General features: G+C 42.6%; 1 protein-coding gene across 4 annotated transcripts in view; it reads right to left on the reverse strand.

Annotated features, from left to right (window-relative positions):
* The window catches only part of LOC132894566 (kelch-like protein 29), a 291,177-nt gene that overhangs the window by 148,781 nt on the left and 127,597 nt on the right, over positions 1–14,799 (reverse strand). For 3 of the 4 annotated variants that reach the window (XR_009655658.1, XM_060934564.1, XM_060934561.1), the window contains 2 exons: positions 14,050–14,200; positions 13,345–13,872 (listed from right to left, as the gene is read on the reverse strand). Coding sequence is in view for 3 of the 4 variants with exons in the window: in XM_060934564.1 (XP_060790547.1) it covers positions 13,345–13,872; positions 14,050–14,200 (679 nt within the window). In the remaining variant the exon portion in view is untranslated. The remainder of the gene's footprint in view (positions 1–13,344; positions 13,873–14,049; positions 14,201–14,799) is intronic. The other variant, XM_060934563.1, reaches the window with a different exon arrangement.

A 14,799-nucleotide genomic window follows, 5' to 3' on the forward strand; every position in this document is an offset into this window, starting at 1 on the left:
GTTTAGTGGAGCGAAAGCTACTGAATTCGAATCACACACTTCCAATTTTATTAGGTTTTTTTTTAAATAGAATAATTAATTAATTCAGGGATCGAAACAGGAATTTGGGAGCACTGGTCCATTTGGACCAGTGCCTCTCAGAGGTACTGGTCCGAATGGAGTAGCACTGGTCCGTATTTATAATTACAAATTTCAAGCCGATTTTATATATTTATTCATATACTGTAATACACAGTCCCCCCAGGATTTCGCGGGCCTTTTTTGTGATTGTTGCGGGCTAAAATGTCTGATGTTGCAGGGTTTTTCCAAAAAATTGCGATGAAAGTTGCGGTGTTTTTTAGGTTTTTGTTGCGATTACATTGCGGGAGGAAGTGAAAGTTGTGAGAAATTGTTGCGATTTTCTCTTTTTGTGATTAAAATTGAGTGATATGTTAAATATTAAGTTATTACTGAAAAACTATTGATTAAAAAAAACAAAGACACTGAGAAATGGTCCTATAAACAACTTTACCAATATGAAAGATTACCAGGACTACAAAAATGCAGAAAAATAGGCTTTACTTATCCAAATGCACCTGTTGGTTCAAAAGTTAAAGTGCATAGAACCTCACAGCACAACATGAAGTTACCTTAAAATATAATATAAATGCCTCAGCTTTCATGTAAGAAAAAAAAACTATTAATACTAGTACTGTGTGCAGGCAGTCTCTCCTGAAGACTAAATTAAACAATAATTATAAACTAATAAAATAAATGGCTCAGGCTTCATAGAAGAAAAAAAACAATTTGAACAGAATCTCACAGTATGATGCTGAAGCTGCCTAAACAATGGAAAATAAAATACCATTTTGGCAAAAATGTTGGCATCCATTAATTTCTTGTATTAAGTAAAAAATAATGTAAAGTGCACACAGTCCTTCACTGTAAACATAACACACTTTCAGTAACAGAATTTAAGCCTACATAAACACTGACTCGCACAGGCTGCTCCTCTTGAACGGAAACACGGAAGTAAGGCGGAAGGTAGTTTGTCGACGTCACCTCAAGACCACGCCAACGATTGGTCAAATTTGCGGGAAAGTTGTGGTGATTGGATATAATTGCAACACCGCCCTGAATTTGCGTTGAAGTTGCAAATCGCAACATCGCAAAATCCTGGAGGGTCTGAATACAACCATATTATACATGAGTGATCAATTTCAACTGTCTATAAACTTCTTCCTCAGTCATCTCATTATCATCACAATCTTCGAAACCTTAGGGCTTAGGTTGATTGATCTGTGTATCCTTGCTGGTGCTAGGTTGATTCGGCTCATTCTGATTCCTAGATGGATTGGTGGATGATTTGGGTGGAATGGTGGATGACTTCTTGTGAACATTCTTGAATAAGTGCCACATACTTGTTGAGCGATATCCGTTTGTTTTGATAGCTGTCAGAAATGTCAAGCCAAGTACTTTTAAACTTCGCGTGGGTCTAATCTATCTGACCAATAGTGGTTCAAGTTACATTTGTCTTCACAGGCAGCAACGAAAATGAACGGAAAGAAACGAAACTTCGCGCAGCCATGCTGCATGTAGCGGTGTATACTGCGCACGTAAACAATATGGCGGCGCCCGCATCTATGCCAACTTGACAAATGTCTCACAAAATCTATTGAAATTATCGTAAAAAATGGTAAAATAGACCAAGTTCTGCTTAAAATGGGCGAGAATCGTTGACAGAAACCATCGAGCCAGTGAGTAGTTTGATATATATAGTGTGGCGAGCCAGTCGCCCACTCGGTCGAGTACATATTGTCACTAGTCGCCCGTACCCTTTCCAACTCGCATTGGCGAGTGGGCGACCGCACATTTCGATCTCTGTAATTTAGAGCCACGTGGCCCTAAATTCTCCACTATTTTTTCCTGCTTCACCATGACCCAATTCAAGATACTACGTCATGCATCACATGGTGGGCTTTCCCCGTTCGTGCAAGGCATTGTGGGATACAAATTTGAAACAGGAGAGGAAAACGGAGGACGTGAGTGTATGAATGAAACGTGAAAGACCGACTATGGTAACAGAAAGCGAGAAGAAAAGACGTTATGTTGCGAAGGAAAGGAAAAACAGGACCAAACTAATAAATATCGGCGGCTAGCGAGCACCTCGGTGTGATCAGCTGTTCGTTTAGTGACAGAATGATGGAACCGTCAGTGCACGATCAAGGTAAACCTGTAGATGGCAGTAATGCAACACTGTGGATGCCAGCTGCCGTAAAACCCAAAAGAAGAAGAAGAAGATAAACCCGCGCATGCGCACACGGACTTCTTCTGTCTGCTTGACTGTGCGAAGCGAGCGATTTAATGCACATTATTTGCTCGCGAATCTCTTCAAATTAAAAAACTTCCCAGCCACAGAATTTTGTGGGATATTACAGAAATAAACATATATCACAATGACCAAATTTCAGAGGGAACTAAATTTCACCGTTTTATGAAATCGAAAGGCTGTCTCGCTTTAACTTGTCAGTATCAACAGACCACAATGAACAGAGTGGCTGTGTTGTTTTGAGTATTTAGGCATTTAAAATAATGCTGCTGCACTTGATACACGTGTACCAGCAGCACACACGCTACCATGTACTACAATAATATCTGGTCAGTGAAATATGAAAAGTGAGAAAATTGCATTTAAAGAAAGATTTCGTTTTGACTGTGGTACAGAAACATTGTGGACATTTTGACAGCTGCTATATGATTACAGTCTGAACTGATTAGACTTGTGTCTGGTTTGCTACCTCACATATCTATCCAACAACTTGATCAAAGCTTGACAGTCACTGTGTGATCAAATCACATTTAGCGAGCAAGTTATCAGACATCTTTATTCAGACTGACTGTTTTTACCACTGCATTTGTTAAACTGACATAAGGCCCTGGTCACACTACTGGGCCCACTCCAAAAAATGGCATGTCTAAGCTCCTATTAGATCATGTTAGATATTTATCACCAAAAGCACAATATGTCCTAATAAGTGTTCATATAGGACTAGCTTGGTTAGCATCATGATTTTTTTCTGATCTATTTCCAGGTGACCACAGTTACCCAAAGCCTCCCATTTGGCCAGATGCCGTGTTGCATGCAGATATAGGACCAGATAGGAACTGTTCATGGATTTTGCCTGTTTGGCACAGCCTCTAAATTTCTTGTTGGTTGGACTACTAATGGTTGATAGTTTAAATGTGTAGTAAGATTCAAGCTACCCGCGAGTTGGCCTAGTGGTTAGCCTGTCTGCCTCTTGACCGGGAGATCGTGAGTTCTACTTGCGGTCGGGTCATACCAAAGACCATCGTAAAAATAGGTACCCTATGGGTACATGTGGCTACTGCTTATAAATAAAATTGTTTTTTGATACCATGTCCATACAGTAAATATAGCATATGAGGCAGTAGCCACAAAAATGAAGCGTAATCCAAAAATCCCATCTCATTATCAGTAGCCGCTTTATCCTGTTCTACAGGGTCGCAGGCAAGCTGGAGCCTATCCCAGCTGACTACGGGCGAAAGGCGGGGTACACCCTGGACAAGTCGCCAGGTTATCACAGGGCTGACACATAGACACAGACAACCATTCACACTCACATTCACACCTACGCTCAATTTAGAGTCACCAGTTAACCTAACCTGCATGTCTTTGGACTGTGGGGGAAACCGGAGCACCCGGAGGAAACCCATGCAGACACGGGGAGAACATGCAAACTCCACACAGAAAGGCCCTCGCCGGCCACGGGGCTCGAACCCGGACCTTCTTGCTGTGAGGCGACAGCGCTAACCACTACACCACCGTGCCGCCCCTAATCCAAAAATGAACAATTAAAAAAAAAATAATAATAAAAAAAAAATCACAGAAGTAAAATATACCAAGTGTCTGTACTTTATATTATTAAACTCTTACGTCTTACAGTTTTCGAAACTGAAACCTCTGAACCGAGGCTGACATACACACGCTGTCGCCATGACCCAAACTCTTATTTCCCGGAAAAGGCCCGGCGCTAGAGCTCAGTGGTCTCAATACTCTTTTCGACAACTTCCTGTAACAACTCGGAAGTGCGTCACATCTACATCACACATGGGACCCATTTGCTTAAGAAGGCGAGGAAAAGGGGGACAACCTAAAGTAAAATAGGAACGCACTTTCCCTCAGTAATAAGCATAAACATGTCTGAAAGCGATTTCTTTAGTCTAGTCCATTATTTCGAATGGTGAATGGAATTGTATACACTCACTGGACATTTTAATAGGAACACCTGGATGCGTATGCGCAGTGCACGATTGTTACACTCATTCTTACAACACGATGACTAACGCTACGTTCACACTGCAAGGCTTAATGCTCAATTCCGATTTTTTTGTGAAATCCGATTTTTTTGTGAGGTCGTTCACATTAACAAATATATGCGACTTGTATGTGATCCTCAGTATGAACGAAAAGCGACCTAAAAGTGTTCCGCATGCGCATTGCAGGATACGACGACGTCACACGCAGTGAGCATGGCCAGTGTTTACGGAAGTAAAACCGCCCGGTTGCGGTATGACCCATCCAATCTAGCTTGAATAGCTGCATCCCCCCAAATGGAAATCAGCTCCCTAACCTCTGCGTCCTTCCATTGAGAAGATTCAGAACCTTCACAGCCCGAAGCGTCCCTCGCATTGATGTCATGCGCAGGGGCGCAGATACGTTTTTTGAACTGGGGGGGACAAAGCTGCCAGCAAACCAACCCCAACCCCGATATGCCTGTCAAACTTGTTGTTAGTAACCATAGCAACCAAGCTCGAGCTCGCAACCTGTGCAGTCTGCGCAGCTCAACCAACCGAATATCAGTCTTTGTTTTGTTTTATGTGATTTGTTGCAACTATGTATACACTGCCGTGCACCTCAATAAACCGAATGGTAATTAGTCTTTTGATTTTTCCGTGAGGTTTGCCTTATGCAAAGAAAGACAGCATAGACGTTTTTTCCTCTCTATAAGTGTTGGGGACTGAGCGAGGTGAATTTAAATCTGGGTGGGACGAGTCCCACCCTCTATCTGCGCCCGTGGTCATGCGCCATGTTGTTGTAACTTTTTTTGAGAGACCCGCCGCCTACTTCAGCGCAGAATAGTGACGTTTGTGGCTTGTTGATGACGTGTAAGTCGGATGAATGCAACCTGGCGGTTCAGACTGAAGTCGCATATGAAAAGAGCGGATAGGAATCGGAATTAGGACCACATATCCAAACAGCCTGGGTCGGATTTGAAAAAATCGGATCTGTGTCGTTCATATTGTCAATAAAAGATCGGATACAGGTCACATATGGGCAAAAAGATCGGATTTGAGTCACTTCAGCCTGCAGTGTGAACGTAGCCATAGTGGCTACAGCCTCTATGAGGCAGTAGCCACAAAAATGGTACCTACTACCACATGGCAAGGTATGCTGCAATACAGATGTGAGTGGGGAAGCCAAACTCTCGCGGTTACTAGAGGACCAGCCCCCCCATAACTTTAGCCGTATAGGCGAGAGGCCGAGGGCTATCGAAACGGAGGTTGGCGCCACATCCATATGCTTTTAAAAAAAAAAAAAAAAAGAGTTGGTTAGTACTGGGACGGGAGACTTCCTGGGAAGACCAGATTCTGGCGTAAGAGGGACTTTGACTTTTTTTTTTCTTTTTCTTTTTTGAAGATTCAAGCTGCATGTTGAATGTCAGTCTCACCAGATGCAATACAAACCCATGGTTCCGTATGTGACATTTTCTGTAAACAACTTGAAGTTATTTCTAGTAGGCTGCTGTGTCCCAACAGGTAAGAACTGGAGTCATTCAAAATGCTCTCTGAGAAGGCTGAGTCTAACATATATAGGTGCCATACACAGACTTCTGAAACACTGAGAATTTTAAGATGTACTATTTGCCCAAAGTTCATTTGACTATTTTCTGTAAACATTTATATCACACAGGGAATTTCAACTGCCTCTGTAAGTGGCGTTCCGATAGCCTAGTAAACTAGACCCACCCGCCTAGCGGCCAAAAATATTTTTGCCTAGCGAATGGGTCTAGCCTCGCACCATATAAACAAAAACACCCTGGGCATCAAATTGTGCCCGCCAATCACAACGCAAGGTTTTTGTTTGGATTCTTTGGGCGGGCTTTTGCAGGAGTGACGACAAAGCTGCGCGACGCTAGAGAAAGCACAGCAGGAAAGATGGCTACGGCTAGTGAACAGCACGCGTTTGACTCCGCTTTGGAATCAGTTTGAGAAGAATTAGACTTGGAGTTTTCGTTGAAACATGAGCAGGAAGAGGCTCTCCGCTCATTCCTTTTCAAGAAGGACGTTTTCGCTGTTTTGCCGACCGGCTATGGCAAAAGTCTGATCTACCAGCTAGCTCCGCTCATAGCCAAAAGGATGGGGCTAGTTTGTGCAGTACGAAAAATTAATAAACAGCTTTGAAACTACTTTTTGATTGTTTCTTATTTTCCCGTTATTTTAAATTTAAGGGAAATTATTTCACCAAATACCACTAAATAAAAACTCTCAAAAACAGTTTAAGCAAACCCTTGAAAAACACTTGAAAAAAATAAGAGTGTATGTTAAGTATGTGGTACAGACTCCAAACTTGTGGTCATTATCTCCAAACTTCTTAATATCTAGAACCTGTTTATTAATTAATATGCATTTTGAAAAATTATTTATTTCAAGGTCTCCCCCACTGCTTTCTGTCGCTCTGACTACGTCACAGTCACTGTTGCGCTGATTGGTCAGAGCGTTGGCCTATACGCACAGAGACAGTTTGAAAGACAGCAGGTTGTTCCTCCTACACCCGTCGGAAATGTCTACGGATCGAGGCCAGACTAAATATTCACATTTAGTCTGGCTTGCCAGGCTAGCGTTCCGATTCTGTTGAAATTTTCAAGTTTTGCCACAAAGGAAATATGTTTATTTACCTTGCTTGGCTCACTGACAAGTGATCAAAGGTAAAGTGAATTTTAGAAACACTGAGTTTACACCACCTTCTTATTTGAAGCAGAAAAGCCTTCTTGTTGCTTCACTCAGACGCCTGGATAACGTGCACTAGGTCCCATTAAGCTCTCACTCCCTGCAATCTGTTAACTTTAGTGTATTAGGAAATCAAACCCTGTGTCCGAAATCGCTCCCTACTCACTATATAGGGCACTATATAGTCAGGACGCCATTTTGTAGCACTGTCCGAAGCCTTAGTGAGGATTATTTACACCCTATATAGTGCACTCAAAGTATCCCACAATGCATCACGAAAAGTAGCATACAACGATGGTCACTAACCAAAACAATATATCCCATCATGCATCGCAGTCGTGCTGAAAGAAATCAAATTAAAAGCCTCAAATTTGATTTAATAAAAGGCAGCGGCAAAGAAGAACATATTCAACCTTGATTTTAAAAAGAACTGAAAGATGCAGGTACTTTGTATTGATTAATGCAGGAAATACGCTCAGTATAATATGGATTTATCACAAAAATACATGCGTGTGTTTATTATTTTGAAAACCCACCAGCCGACTGATCTGGCATGTTTTAATCGTGCGACAGTAATGACGTAAATACCAGCACGACGGAATAGTGTCCAAAAGCGTTTTTTTTATTTTACCAATGAGCTCACTATATAGTCCTCTATATACTAATTCCCTATATGGGGAGTAGGGAGTAGTGAACGAGTGAGCGATTTTGGACACAGGGAAAAAGTATAATACTAGATACATACAAGGATGTTTCAACTTTACCCCTTGTGCAACATAACTGGGACCAACAGCATGACCAGGGCCATAATGTGGTCTTTACAGGACAAACTAAGGCAAGGTTAAACAGTAGCCTAAATAAAACATTTACACATCCTTTCAATGAAATATATTTATAAAGTCTATAAATGTGTTATAGAGAGAAAAACCCAGTTTTGGTAAAAGTTTGATTAATATTTGGTTAAATTGTGGCACAGTGACAGCTAACAGATTTTCCCAGGCTATACATATACAATAGGTCTGGCTGATAATGTCTCATCTCATCTCATTATCTCTAGCCGCTTTATCCTTCTACAGGGTCGCAGGCAAGCTGGAGCCTATCCCAGCTGACTACGGGCGAAAGGCGGGGTACACCCTGGACAAGTCGCCAGGTCATCACAGGGCTGACACATAGACACAGACAACCATTCACACTCACATTCACACCTACGGTCAATTTAGAGTCACCAGTTAACCTAACCTGCATGTCTTTGGACTGTGGGGGAAACCGGAGCACCCGGAGGAAACCCACGCGGACACGGGGAGAACATGCAAACTCCACACAGAAAGGCCCTCGCCGGCCCCGGGGCTCGAACCCAGGACCTTCTTGCTGTGAGGCGACAGTGCTAACCACTACACCACCGTGCCGCCCGGCTGATAATGTATTTGGATTAAACCTGATTACACACTGCACACACACTCAGAGCGGTGGGCAGCCACACCAGAGCGCCCAGGGAGCAGTCAGGGGTTCGGTACCTTGCTCAAGGGCACCTCAGCCCAAGGCCATGCCACGTCAACCTAACCTGCATGTCTTTGGATTGTGTGTGTTCACTGCTTCAGATGGGTTAAATGCAGAGGATGAATTTCACTGTGCTTGAAGTGTGCATGTAGCCAAATAAAGGTTTCTTCTTCTTCTTCTTCTTCTTCTTCTTCTGCGTAATGCCAGCAAATGTCTTTAATGTGGTGCTTGTTAGCGTCCTTGGAGTTTTTTAAAAACTTTATTTTACGTTTACTCTGTCCGTACACATGGTGTACTATAAACTGAACATATATAATGGACTGCAGGCTTGTGGTACTCGAGTCCACGACTCGGACTTGAGTCCAACTCGTGCCCTAATTTTAAGGGCTCATGACTCGACTTGGATTTGAGCACTGATGACTCGGACTTGGACTCGTGCATTAACTGCATTCGGACTCGTAAACTGGAAAGCTTGTTCATCGCTCAGCAAGCCCCGCCCACTATCAACAGGGCAATGAACATAGCGTGTCCCTTCCTTCTCTGGGTGGAGTCTTGTCAAATGACGATTGAAGTTCGAGGTCGTCCCCGACTGATTTTTTTTCTTTATTTTTTGTAACGTGCCACAATAATTTGGCATAAGATATTTATATTTATATCTACATTAATTTTTATACTAATTTCGTGCAAGAGAATGCACATTCGCCTGTTCATACATCATGTTCAAGAACAAACTAACATTAATGGAGCTAAAATGCCTGGAGAGAACGCCCCTAGGATTGTCCGCTTTGCTTATACGGACTTCTCGTGCAATGAGAGAAAAAAAAAAAAAACACTGCCATGCGTTCCATATGTAGAAGAACTATCGAGGAGACGACGGGGACGACCTCGAACTTCAATCGTCATTTGACAAGACTCCACCTAGAGAAGGAAGTGACACGTTATGTTCATTGCCCTGTTGATAGTGGGCGGGGCTTGCTGAGCGATGAACAAGCTTTTTATCTGTAGCCTATAGAGATCTTGCAGTCACGTGACCGGAAAGTTCACAGCAGCCATCTTGTCGGTAAAAAACACAGCTGAATACTGCTGCACTCGTGTACAGAATGGATCAATTTCAACCGACGGACTACACGGCTCATTTTTCTAATGAACAGATAACTAGATATATGTCTAAAATAAACGATCTACAGATTTGTGACCCTTATGGCTTACCGGACGTAGTTTTCACGACCGTGTCAGTGGATGTTGAACTGCCAGCGGAATACCCGGACGTGTATAATTACCTCATTAATTTTCCCTCGCTGTGCTTATAAATCCCTGCGTGCTTATAAATCTCTGGACAGTTATCTTTACAGAAATTCAGGATTTGTCAGCGACTCAGATGTGGCATCTTGTAAACAAGAAAATAACAAATCCTCATTGGACGGGTAAGTCACTTAAGTATTGAGTATAGCACTGACCAGCCGATTATAGAATAGAATAAGGTAATTCCAGCTGTAATTCCAAATCGTCCATCTTGTTGGCGTTGGAGAGATAGAGGCTTGGCAGTGGAGGTTTGAGTGGCTGTTTTCTGAGCTTAGTCAACAGGCCGACTCTGCAGCCTCGCTTTTGCTTCCGCTCCCGACGCCGCCTCCTTCGCTTTGCTTCCAATAACAATCCACAGAGACCCCGCTGGTCTCGCTATCTCGTCCGGAATGTTGTGCATGCGATGGAAATTGCTACAAACCGTCATTTTCTGCTGGAAACCAATGTCCAGTAAGTCCATACGGTTGTAGTGGATATTGAAGTCCGGTACAGACGAACAACACGCAAAAATACACACAAAAAACATAAAAAAACGTGCACAGGTAGGGAGAGCTTGTAGCCGCAGCAGTTGTAGTAGAATTGTATATAGAGATCTTGCAGTCACGTGACCGGAAAGTACACAGCCGCCATCTTGTCGGTCAACAGCACAGCTGAATATTGCTGCACTCGTGTACAGAATGGATCAATTTCAACCGACGGACTACACGGCTCATTTTTCTAATGAACAGATAACTAGATATATGTCTAAAATAAACGATCTACAGATTAGTGACCCTTATGGCTTACCGGACGGAGTTTTCACGACCGTGTCAGTGGATTTTGAACTGCCAGAGGTGGAATACCCGGACGTGTATAATTACCTCATCAACTTTCCCTCGCTGTTCAGTGGTGAAGCACTGCGTGCTTATAAATCTCTGGACAGTTATCTTTACAGAAATTCAGGATTTGTCAGCGACTCAGATGTGGCATCTTGTAAACAAGAAAATGATCCTCACTGGATGGGTAAGTCACTTAAGTATTGAGTATAGCACTGACCAGCCGATTATAGAATACAATAAGGTAATTCCAGCTGTAATTCCAAATCGTCCGTCTTCTTTTCCTGGCATTGGAGAGATAGAGGCTTAGCAGTGGAGGTTTGAGTAGCTGTTTTCTGAGCTTAGTCAACAGGCCGGCTCTGCAGCCACGCTTTTGTTTCCTCTCCCGGCGCCGCCTCCTTAGCTTTGCTTCCAATAACAATCCACGGAGACCCCGCTGGTCTTGCTATCTCGTCCGGAATGTTTTTTTTTTTTTCTTGTCCGGAATGTTGTGCATGCGATGGAAATCGCTACAAACCGTCATTTTCTGCTGGAAACCAATGTCCAGTAAGTCCATACGGTTGTAGTGGATATTGAAGTCCGGTACAGACGAACAACACGCAAAAATACACACAAGAAACATAAAAACCGTGTACAGGTAGGGAGAGCTTGTAGCCGCAGCCGTTGTAGTAGAATTGTATATAGTAGGTTTTTCCAGTAGAAAAGGTAGAAGTAGAAGTAGAGCCAGAAGTAGAAGTAGAAGGCGGAAATATGGCGTTTGACCGACAAGATGGCGTCTGTCACAATCTGGATCGGCTGTGACATCACATGCAAGTGCTCCATAGTAGGGTTTTCCAGAAGAAAAGGTAGAAGCAGAAGTAGAACCAGAAGTAGAAGGCGGAAATATGGCGTTTGACCGACAAAATGGCGTCTGTCACAATCTGGATCGGCTGTGACGTCACATGCAAGTGCTCCATTAACTCAAATATTTCATTTCACGTTATAGTTAATATTCTAAGCTTTTATTCAGCAAGCAGATCAGATTATCAGTCTCATTATATTCTGTCCTGATGCAGATCCATTAACTCAATTTTTTTTTTACTTACAGCTCAAATCAGAGAATACATAAGAAGGACATTTATTGCAGGCTTGTTTATTGCTTTTTTTCCCCCACACACACAAAAAAAAGAGCCCTTTATTAAAAAGGCTATAAAAACAATGTTGACGAATGTGTTTTCTAAGCTCCTAATCTCCTGGAATCTGAGCTCTCGGACTGGCAGGGGTTTTAATCAGTGCTCCAGCAGTGGTGAGCAGGTCACCGGCTGACAGCTGTGTCTTGTTCTTTAAGGAAAGAGGAGCAGAGAGCTGAATCCTCACGCCTTTGATATTTCGTTTCACACTGAAAGTGTAAGGGGTAGGACTCACTCTCACTAACACACATTATTATGAACAAGGGACTGCATGTCATTAATGAGAGCTGCAATTAATTTGTCCAATCGTCCAAATAAATGAGCTATCCACCCGCTTTGCTTTAATCACAGAGAGCAGAATTGAATACGTCAAAAAGGGCAAATTGGTTTTCCATTATGTGTTTCCGCTCATGAGGTTAGCATTTGAATTGTATCACTGTTAATGCTGAAGACAGTTCTTTAATTATTTTTTTTGTGTGTGTGTATTTATAGTTATATGGGTCTGCATGGCTTTAAAGTGTTTTTTTTTTTTTAATATTTTTTCCTTTTACTCTGACACAAGAACCTTGGGGAGCTCATGAATGAACTTCAGGGATCTTAAAGACAGCGATGATGATCTATTGAACGGCCGTTCCATTCTCAGTGACAAGTTGATAAGTAGAGAGCGAAGCTGCTCCCTGTCTTCACATCGCTCCCTCTATAGAAGATTAATATTACTAGTGATGCAACATGACATGCAATTTAAAGGAGAGGCAGTGGAACAGATTTTTTGCCTTTAGCTCAGCAGAATATCTAGATTCAACTGTCGGCCCAAAGCGTGTACTAGTGCCGCCACACAATTTCCCCATACTGATTACATGACCAACTGCTTTCCATTTGTTTAATGTAAGCTAGGCAGGAAATGTATTATTTAATGCCCCAAGATGGAAAACAGAAAGATAAATCAAGCTCTGCAGTTTCACACACTGCTGCACAAACAGTATATACTAATTATTATGGCATAAACCGGATTATATCTACGAACGTATGTACTTATAATTGGTCGTTAAAACTCAAGGTTTTTATGGTGAATATATAGCACCACGAACAAGCAACCAAAGGTGAAAAGAAATCTATTACTCACCGGGCTCCACCTTTAATACTATGTCACTCACATTAATCATCAAGGGGAATTGTTTGCCAAGCATTACTGCATAATAGTGCAGAATCTAACGCTAAGACTTCATAAGGTTATCATAACAGCATGTGCAGGAAAAAAGGAAATCAAGCGGAAAAAGGAAACAAAGCAGAGTGCGTTTATCCGCTTGGAGAAAGAGATGAATGAGAGCATTTATTGAGGGCGATATTCAAGAAAGTAATAAATGTGTGCAAGATCATCAGCTGCTTGGACTGAGAAAGCATGTTTTCCCAGGGTTATTGCTTCACCAATATCTACCCACACAGTTAAAACAAAAGCGGGGGGGGGGACAACAACAATAGCAAAAAAAACCAAAAACCTCCACACACAATAGCTTAAATTTCAGTATAAATTTTGAAATTGAAAACAAGTTTACCTTTGGGATGCCAAGGGTCTGTGAACTCATACTTCCCCATGCCAACCGTGCGGAGCATCTGCAGGCCGTTGGCAGTCTCTTGAGTGGTGCAGCCATTAGTAGAAGGAGGATGTACAGCTGCTTGTCCATTTATCATCGGCACGCTGCTGGTTAATGTTGTCGACGGCTGCACCATGGGGTGGGTGAGATGGCCGTTTCCCAGCATTGTTTGGCCGGTCTGAGTGACCTGGCATATTCCAGGCATAGGGGACATGGCGATAGGAGGCAGGCCAGTGAGCCCCAGGGTCTGGCTGTGCACATTGAGCACCATGCTGGCCAGTGGCTGCGAGGGCGGTTGGGTCAGCTGATAGTGTGAGGGCAGAAGCGGGTGAGGTGGGGGCACGGTGGTTTGAAGTGGAGGAGTGGCACCTATGATGGGTGCCTGGACAGTCACTCCCTGGCTATAAGCCGGTGGCTGGGGCACGCCGTATGTGTGAGAAAGAAGACTCGCCTGGCTCACTGTGGGCACTGCTGGGGGCCATAGCTGACCTGAAGAGAGGAAGTTAATAATATACAACTCATATACTCTATTTGGATAAACATGATCCGTTCAAAAATGCAACTAAAGACCAAGATGATAAAAGTAGCCCTGTTGAAATTATTTTCAGATCATTCTGACCTTCAAGGGGGGGGGGGAAAGATTCAAAATCCGCTGCCATTATTTACCTGTATTATCTTTCTCCCTTAGTTGTTTGCTAGGAGGTTCGTCTGTGTCCCACGGAGTGGACTGGTTAATGGGCGTCTGTCCCCATCTGACACTGGGAGCTAGAACAGGTCCTGCACTTTGGTTTTCTACTACTGCATGTGCTGAGACCTGCTTCAAATAAGAAAAGTAAAATGTGCTAAACAGAACACCCCGAGCTTTAATTATCATCTACAATCCCCAATTACACACAGTGTGTCAGACACTGGTAGATCATTGTGCTTTGTTAATATTCCATTCTCCTCTGTTCGTTTAATTATGTTTCTGTTCTAGTTTAGTGCCATCAATAATGTAAGAAAACCCAAGGTTGGCTGCCAGCAATTTGACTTGGCAAAAGGAAGGAAGATCTATATACAAAACATTTTACTAATTATCTCTGCCTCGCACTGCCTCGAAATCAAAGCGGAGACCCAAGATGAGAAAAGCTATTTCACAGTTATTTAGAAGAATTTTCTCATTTCACAGCCACTGAAAAATAGTACAAATCACTTCATGAGACTTGATAGTTGAATATTACCTGCAGCGGGACTAAATGCATCTTCCACTACGGCTGACAGAACATATTTCTTTCGTGATGCAGAGTAATTAACTGTCTGCACAAAAGTCAACACAAACAAATTTATTAAAACTGTTCCTCTTTAATTTTGAATATGTCTTCCGGATTATTAATATGACGGGCTTGTAAAGAGAAGCAATGCAATCACTGAAACCTT

Source organism: Neoarius graeffei, chromosome 11, assembly GCF_027579695.1.
Source record: "Neoarius graeffei isolate fNeoGra1 chromosome 11, fNeoGra1.pri, whole genome shotgun sequence".
Classification (NCBI taxonomy): Eukaryota; Metazoa; Chordata; class Actinopteri; order Siluriformes; family Ariidae; genus Neoarius; species Neoarius graeffei.